Here is an 8,649-nt window from a genome sequence, read left to right as displayed (position 1 = left end):
TTTGTTAAAGGGATAAAAGAAACAGCGTTAGGGTATGGTCACACTAGGGAAATATGAGTGTCAAACATTTCTCCAAAAGTTGTTTCGAAATATCTGGACTCTTATCGGGATGTGATATATCCAACAGTGTTACCGTTAGAAATTTTGAAAAAGTCGCAAAAACGTCAAATATTCAAAAATTGGTCGCACAAAAAAGTCGCTTACATTTGTGAGGCCTTTTTATTACAAAAAATGTTATATAAAACATCACAAAAAAATATATTTTACCAACTTATTGTAACATAAAATCCAGTAAAACTTAAAATTGCAAGAGAGTAGACATGTATTTTTTTCTCTTTGCTAAAACTAGCAGAAATGTACGCGAACGCTATCCAGCACCAATTTACCATCAGCCAATTTATAGCTTGTACATAAATTAAAGTAATAAAATATTTATTTTTTATACTACACTTCTAATTGACTTTGTATGATTTGTTTATGACAAACTCTTGCAAGTTTTTACTGGCAAACCTGGCAAAAAACAATTTCTCAATGTCACATTTTATCTCTCTCTAACTCACTTTTGCTGGCTTTTTGGAGTAAACGAACGACTTCCAGTAAAAATTTGTGATAATTTGGTAATAGAACGGATCTAGTGATTGGAATGGTATGCAACAAACCAGATCACAGTGTATGTTAGGTATCGTAGGTTATGTGTCCATTGTGATACTATACGTGATTTACTTCTCTTTTATTAATGAGAGCTTTTATAGGTAGCTCAATGACAAGTGAACTCCTTTTTATAGCCGAGTTCCAACGGCGTTTCGTATAGCAGTGAAGTACTTAGCGAAGCTTTGAAACATTCAGCATCCACCGCTGAAACACATTTCCTGTGTGGTCGAAACTGGGTTGGATCCATGACCAAGGAAGGTCATTGTACACCGGTGGCTCTTCCCATTAGAAAAATTGCTTCAGATTCCACTTCCCTTTTGCATGCATGCGACTAAACAAACAAATTTTCATGAACTAAATACTAGGATAGACTGGCGTTGCCATTTTTTAGGGTACCTACGTAGTATATAAACATCTCCGACTATACAATTGGGATTATTACAAAGATATGTGTATGTCTATTTTGGATAGATGGATACTGTGATAATTCGAAAAAGGTGAATATGTCGAATACAATTGCAATATAGTGAGCTTGGATTCAAATGTTTTGTACTAAAAAATTGATGTTTACATTTATTTATAAAAACCTGTTAGATTGCCTTAATACTACTCTTAAAAAACAGCAAAACTAAACTGCTACGATTTCTTAGTTTTATAGATTAGCATGGCAAACCCAAGAGCAATTCGTCTAGACCACATTTCAAGATTCGATAATTTATTTCATTAAAATTATTTGTCCCGCTGAAAAACTTTTGGGCACGATTGGACAATATCCATACTTCCAGTTTACCCTCAGCATTGGGTGCGACTTTTAGACCTCCTAAGAATTGTAAAGTTTCTGGATTCTCTGCGAGAATTATGTGATTTTCTGACGTGTATGGGGTACGTATGTCCCAGCCAACCAAGGCTATGGGATCCAAAAAACCACACAAGAGATAACCTTGAGGTGTGATTTCAGAAACACTGCATTGTATGCCACGTTTTCCTACTTCAGTGAAGTTGTCTAGAGATGCCGATATGTCCGGTACAAGGAAATTTGTTGCATTGTTGATTACGTCCAGCGGTACGGAGGCTTGGATATCGTTACTCACTGAATGGAAATAAAGCATTCGTCGCAATCCCAATCCATTTGGTGTTATGGATAAACCAAAAACCCCATCCAATAGTTGGAAACTTTCACCAGCCACTGTAAGCTTGCTGAAAAGTGGACTTGGGTATGTAAACCGATTTTCCACTCTCCACGAATGGTTATGCACCATGTCATAGACTATGATGGCGAATGAAGTGGCATCCGCAATATACGCGAACGCTTTTTGGCATCTCCCGAAAGGTGGGGGATCTAAGATATCGACGGCTATGGTTATTAGGCGACTGTAATTTCGCACAAAGACACTACTTGGTAAGCGATAGCGATGCACGATCCTATGGCTCGATATATCAAAGACAACTATTTGAGGCGGACAAGTGTGGTTACGGCCGATCTCTCCGCTATCCAAAATCCACATTCTATGGCATGCATCGATCTACAAAAGAAAACAAAGATTTCAAAAAATATTTTGCATTCATATATTGAGGATCTAATATACAGCTGCTTTCATGCTATTTCGTCCCATTCGCCACTTTTTATGTGTTTGAGTTAAGAATCAGTCTATATATTTTATGACATTATCTTACATTTTATTAGTAAACTCATCAAAAAAAAAACTCTGCTGAACTAGTCAGCTTTATTGAAAGCTCACTATCTGTCAAAGAATACACAATCGTGGCGTTTCTAGACATCGTAGGGGCGTTCAATAACTTCCATCCGAGCTCGATATTAAATGGACTGACAACTCTGAATGTTGATCCAGGTATACTTAGGCTGTTAGACGAACTTCTAAGGAAGAGACGCATTTCAGCCACACTAGAACAAGCAAACATACAAAAGAACAGAGGCACTCCTGAAGGAGGAGTTCTATCACCTCTTCTTTGGAATGTTGCTATAAACAACCTTCTGGTTTCCCTAGAAAAAGAAAGGATACAAGTGGTGGCATACGCAGATGATGTGGCGCTAGCAGTCAGAGGAAAATTCCCATCAACAGTTAGAGATATTATACAGAGAGCCCTCCGGATGACTGAGAAATGGGCGAAAGATAATGGTCTTGGGGTAAATCGTGCAATGACTGAACTAGCCATGTACTGCAAGGATCGCAAAACTCCCACGGTTAGGCCCATTTCCTTAGGGGGTATTGAAATTACCTTTAGTGAGTGTGCAAAATACCTTTGCGTTATTTTGGACAGGAAGCTGAACTTTAAGCTTAATATTGAAGAAAGGGCGAGGAAAGCAACGGTAGCTTTATACTCGTGCAAAAACGCAATAGGGAAAAAGTGGGTACTAAAACCAAAAATTGTGCATTGGCTATACACGGCAGTGGTTAGACCTATACTTCACCAGCCGACAAGTTTAGATAAAGTTCAGCGTATGGCGTGCTTGTGTATCTCAGGTGCATTCAGCAAGACAGGAACAAATTCCCTTAATGTCATACTGCATCTATTGCCTTTAGACATTTTGGCCAAACAGTCAGCTGCACGGTTTTTCATATGTTTTGCTATAAACATTATATGTTTGGAACACAAATTTTTAAACACAATATTTTTGAGTGCAAGCATATAATGTTCATAAACTAGCATAACATGTTTGGGACATATATGTTAATATGTTAGAACATATTATGTTTGGGACATAAAATGTTTGTAAATATAATATGCTTGAATGCAAACATATATTAATTTAGAAATAGCCTATAAACATATATGTGTTTAGTAGCTTGGAGTGCTATTTAACAGGGAGCGATATTGAATTAAGTTGGTGGTTGTTGCTTGTTATTACAAAATTAACATTTTATTTTTCCTTGGGCAATTGATCAGCTACTTCTTTGATCCTTACAAACTGTGTGGTCCGCTGTTCGAATCCCCGTCCGGCAAAAGGTAAAATTAAAATAAAATAAAAATCATAAAATTGAATAATTTCTTCTACAATGTTTGTATTACAGAAAAAGGTGCTAAGAACTAAAAAATCTCGTGGAAGTGAGAAAGATGTGGGGGAATATACAATTAGGCAGAAACAAAATGTTGAGCATTCGGGTCGAAAACCTATGTTGTTAGCACCTATATTACCTGTTTATTTTCATAATTCATTATGATTGTAAATATATAAATAAATAAATAAAATTTTGAGCACAATATTGTTTGGGAGAATTTTTTTTTAAGCATATAATATTTTTGGGTGCAAAATGCTCCCAAACATATGTTCACATAATAACATATTGTTTTTTAGAAGACAACATTATTGAATTTGGATGCAACAACGGCTGTGCGGTTGCGCGAGCTATCGCTGTGGTCGGAAAAAAGTTACGGTCACAGTTCGGTCCTCAAAATAATTTCAGATGTGTCTAACGTAATGGATTACACTTTGGCGAGACCACTTTTCGACAAAAAGTTTGAGACTCTAATTCCCAACAGTGGGGCGTGGTGTACACGGACCCCGGATATCACTCCTGATATCTACGTCTCAGGAGTGATATCTGGCGTCTCGAGAACACTAGCATATCTAGCGTGCGGTTTAAGTTTAAATGGGGCCATATTTGCTTGGTGTCGTTACAACCCTTGCAATTCTCCCATCGAACATTTGCCATCATGACAGGTCGCTGCGTGATAGGCGCTTGGTGCGTAGTATAATGATTATTGTATTAGCTGTCATGATGCGGAGGAAAAGGAATCATAAAACACCTCTTGTGTGAGTGTCCTGCATTTGGTGTAAGGCGTAAGCAAATTTTAGGGGCATATAGCTTCAGATTACTGGTGGACCTGGAAAACGTTAACTTAAGCAGTCTGCTATGTTTTTGGAACAATCTGGTAGGTTCAACAGAGGAAAATAGTCGAGAAGGTTCAGCGGCTAAAACTAGAAGTGCCCATATGTAATAGGTACTTTTAGTTAATGTGGTATCACAATGGGCTGAATAGTCTAAGTGAGCCTGAATCTTAATCGGGCTGCCACTTTAACCTAACCTAACCTGTGTCTGCTGTTATATTTGTGAACTTCACAGTCTAGCGAGTAAATTATTCTTAGGTTTTAAAATGTTACTAAACGTAGTTTTAATAACCAATTTTTTATGTGTTATTAAACTACTTTTAGTAAGTAGTTTAAAACCTACACTGAAAAAACAGTGAACCCACCAGGAAAGAAAATTTTAGTTAGTTTTAGAAAAAATATATTAATTTTAGAAAATTTTAACTAAACTGTATTAGAAACGCAGATGTCACGCTGATTTCACAAAACTAAGTAAATAATTTTCGATAAATTCAAGAAAATTTATTAGACAGAATTAATATTTTTCACTTGTTAAAGAAAATTTCGAAGTTTGAAGGAAAAAATTGGAGTTAAAAATTGCAAAAACGGGTTTAGTACCATACGAAGTTCATGATGGGCTCATTACTGGTAAAATTTACAAATTTTAAGAAATTCTGAACTATTTTGTGGGAGACCCGAATTTAGTTAATATTTATGCTTCATTTGTGCATAATTTTTTCCTTTATTTTAGTTATTTTAACTAACGTACACAAAAAATTATTAACGTCATGGAAACTTTCTTAAAATGTAAAAATTCCATGAACTTAAATTAAATTAAATCAGCTTTAGTGAAATATAGGGTTCACATTTTTTTGAGTGTACTAAATGCGATCAGCAAACATTTTATTTGATGTTTTGTCTTAATTTGAGATGTATTATTTATGGATTCACTACGGCCCAAATCCGAAAAAATCGTATGCACGGAAAATAATATTGGCGTGAGGACAAAGATTTCATGTCCTTAAAATGCAAATGGGAATTTTTCTTCCGTTTCCTTGCGTTTTTTCCTGTTTGACGCTTTGTATAATTTATACTTGAGGTCGAGTCTGAATTTGGAAATTTAAAAGGGTTTTGATGAAACAAAAATGAATGAATTAAATTTTATTTTCTAGAATCAAGTACGTAAAACTCAAATTTTAAAGTGATTTGTGTCTTAATATTATCCTTACTTCAATTCTCTGCTTCTTTGGATCGGAATCAATACAAAAATCTTTGGAAGCGGGCATTCTTTGTTTTCAGTGTAGTTACCCTCGCTTTCAATTCTAAAATTGGAACAACAACCGCCGTAATTTTGTCTATTGGCAAAACCTTTCGGAATTTCGGCGAAAAAGTATACGCATTTGGTATAAAAGCCTTTCATCATGGATAGTCAATGTCCAAAGTTTAAGGGTATGGTCACACCAGGAAAATATTTGATCAAAACGTCAAACATTTGTTTTGGTTTGACTATTCAGACCACATTAAAAAAAAAGTTCATATCCTGATAGAGGTGTGGCCGTTTATTATAACAATTTATATTTTTCTTCCATTTCTTTTTCTTAGGGTACCGCTAGTTACTATCAATTCCAATCGTTGATGCACCCAGAGAAGGAATATGATCACCTCAAAAATGTTTTAAGAGCAAAATGTTATTTTTGGGTGGTGACCATGTAACATGGTTTTCACAACCATGTTATTTTCTCGGAAATCATGTATCTGATTTCGGCAAGCAGGTTATATTTGACGAGAAAATAACATTTTAGTGACAAACATGGTCATCTTGCAAAAATAACATTTTGCTCTTGAAACATGTTTGAGGTGATCATATTCCTTCTCTGCGTGTGGATTTGAGAGTAAATAAGAATGGTGTATACGACGAAATAGGAAAGCGACAAGAAATTACTCCTCCTACCTTTATACGATAAATAGAGGTAAGACCATCGCAATCATTTCCATATGTATTATGCCAGGAATAATCGGGGTATGCCTCGAGATGCATCCCACTGTGACTTTCTGAGCCATGGCGGATGAGTGCCAGACTGTAGGGTGGGCCTTTGTCAAAGCGTGGTATGGTAACAAATATTTGTGTTGGTCCATTGCCTGAAAAGGAAAGAGGTAGGATATGTTGACTTTTTTTATGACACATGTGTTGTACACATTCACACATACAGACAGAAAAACGTCATGCAAAATCACTACAAAGTAACACTAAATTAAAATTATTCGACTAAATAGACTAGATTCTCTGTACGCGTTTGGTAGGACAGAATTTTCTTTGCGTGTAGAAATCAAACAGTTATGCTTCGATATTAAATGACATTTTTCTCTCTGTATGTATTATAGATAATAGTCACTTGGTGAATATACGTCTACATCAATGGGCAAAACATTCTTGGGATTATATCGCCCATCGGATAGAGCAGCTTCTCGTTCTTTCTCCGAGGGAAATGAGAAATCAAGGCTCTTGGCTTCATATACGGTTGTCAATTGTCGATAGTGATTTGTGGGTAAGTGAACTAGTGGAGGATATACGGCACCAGTTGGTGGTAGATGTGGACTATGGTGGTTTCTCTTTTCCCCAAATGTAGTATATACTTTTTCACTTATTCTGGATCTTTGGTATGCAGTTGATTTTGGAGGTAGATATTGCTTCTCCTTCAATAAGGGAAAATCCTTTTCCCGTACGATTGTTTGATGGTTTACAATTTGCTTTGGGGGTAGGTATATTTTGTTTCCAAACACTTCCTCCGAATAGTATTTTATGAGGGGTCGATGGTAATGGTATCCACTTGTTTCGGTTCTCTCTGCAACATAGCGGAATTCAGGTATCGATATGAATGGTTTGGGCGTTGCTGCACCCGATACCACCGAAATGAGCAGCAAATGAATAAATATGCACAAAATCCTTTGTAAATAAAAACAAAAAATAAAAAAATATTTTTTTTTGTACCTTAGAAGATAATGAAAGTATAAAATAGACGCAAGTAAAATGAATATTGCGACACACTATTTATACTGTATTAAGGGTAAATTTCTTCCATATAACAATATTTTAATTAGCACTAAATTAAAAAAAAAGTTGTATTATTTTTTTCATTAAAGTTGTAATACTTTTCCTTGAAATTTCTGTCCGCTTTGTACGATGTTTTAAATCTTTGTGTTGAAGATAAATAACATGAGAAATATTAAAATTGAAGATTTTTATTAATCGTTTTATCCAACTCTCAAAATAAGAAATGTATTTTCATTTTAAATAATACATAGTTTGCTATTGTGACTGTTTTGGTATTAGAAACACTTAAATTGACGGCTAATATCACAGATGGCGAATTATTCATATCAATACGAAAATCCCGAATTTATCTTACTATCGAATTTAGTTTACTACAAGGACGAAAAAGATTGTTTTTCATATGTTTGGGTATACAAATTATATGTTTGGAACTCAAAGTTTTTAACACAAAATTTTTAAGTGCAAGCATATAATGTTCATAAACTAGTTTGTAAATATAATATGCTTAGTAACCAATTCGCGCCTTAAAAATATTTATACACAAGGAAAATTTCATTAAAATTTTTTTCTACCAGTGTATGCGTAAGGGGAATCATAATTTGTTTGAACAATACAAACAATATTTTGTTTGGCTCAATCCTTAAAATATATATGCTTGAAGCAAAATGTGTTTGGGGCATATGTTACAGTAGCGATTGTTTTAGGGTGTAGTTTTTCGTGAAAAGTTTTTCGAATCAGAATCCCATAAAACGATCTCAAGCCAATATCCGAGAGATGAATCTAAGGTACGTACTTTAAGAGAATAAAAATTAATGATGCTTTATTAAATCATTTCATATTATTTCATTTGTATAATCCACAACTCGTTTCCAAATTAACACTTAATGATTCTAATTTTCATATCTATGCTTTTGTTTTAGTAGTTATTATTCCCAGACACACCCACACGCACGGGAGAAATAATACAAAAATTATGAAATAAATAAAAGCTTGAATAATTCGGTATTTCACTACAAGTTGATTCCCATTAATACGGTTCGCTTCTGCGATTCAAAACTCACGTTTTATTTTTTAATATTTTATTTAGCATTGCGCCGGTATTAAAGTCAGACTGCGT

The 8,649-nt window shown here is 34.8% G+C and overlaps 1 protein-coding gene across 1 annotated transcript; it reads right to left on the bottom strand.

Annotated features, from left to right (window-relative positions):
* Positions 1-1,256: 1,256 nt before the first annotated feature.
* yellow-e2 (L-dopachrome tautomerase yellow-e2) lies at positions 1,257-8,649 on the bottom strand. Its single transcript, XM_075298029.1, has 4 exons — positions 8,594-8,649; positions 6,874-7,424; positions 6,432-6,619; positions 1,257-2,174 (listed from the first exon to the last, which is right to left on the bottom strand). Exons 1-4 carry the CDS (start codon positions 8,620-8,622, stop codon positions 1,311-1,313), a joined length of 1,632 nt encoding a protein of 543 aa, XP_075154144.1. The 5' UTR covers positions 8,623-8,649; the 3' UTR covers positions 1,257-1,310.

This window comes from Haematobia irritans, chromosome 1, assembly GCF_050003625.1.
Source record: "Haematobia irritans isolate KBUSLIRL chromosome 1, ASM5000362v1, whole genome shotgun sequence".
NCBI lineage: Eukaryota > Metazoa > Arthropoda > Insecta > Diptera > Muscidae > Haematobia > Haematobia irritans.
The sequence above is the reverse complement of the archived record's forward strand: the minus strand, read 5'-3'. Positions and strand labels throughout refer to the sequence as shown.

Excerpts from the sequence above, each read along its gene's own strand:
- yellow-e2 (XM_075298029.1), bottom strand. The coding sequence starts at position 8,622 with ATGCTAAATAAAATATTAAAAAATAAAAC. Across the intron at positions 7,425-8,593 it reads AAAATATTAAAAAATAAAAC|GATTTTGTGCATATTTATTC; the intron begins GTGAGTTTTGAA and ends TTATTTACAAAG. Across the intron at positions 2,175-6,431 it reads CCTCTATTTATCGTATAAAG|ATCGATGCATGCCATAGAAT; the intron begins GTAGGAGGAGTA and ends TTTCTTTTGTAG.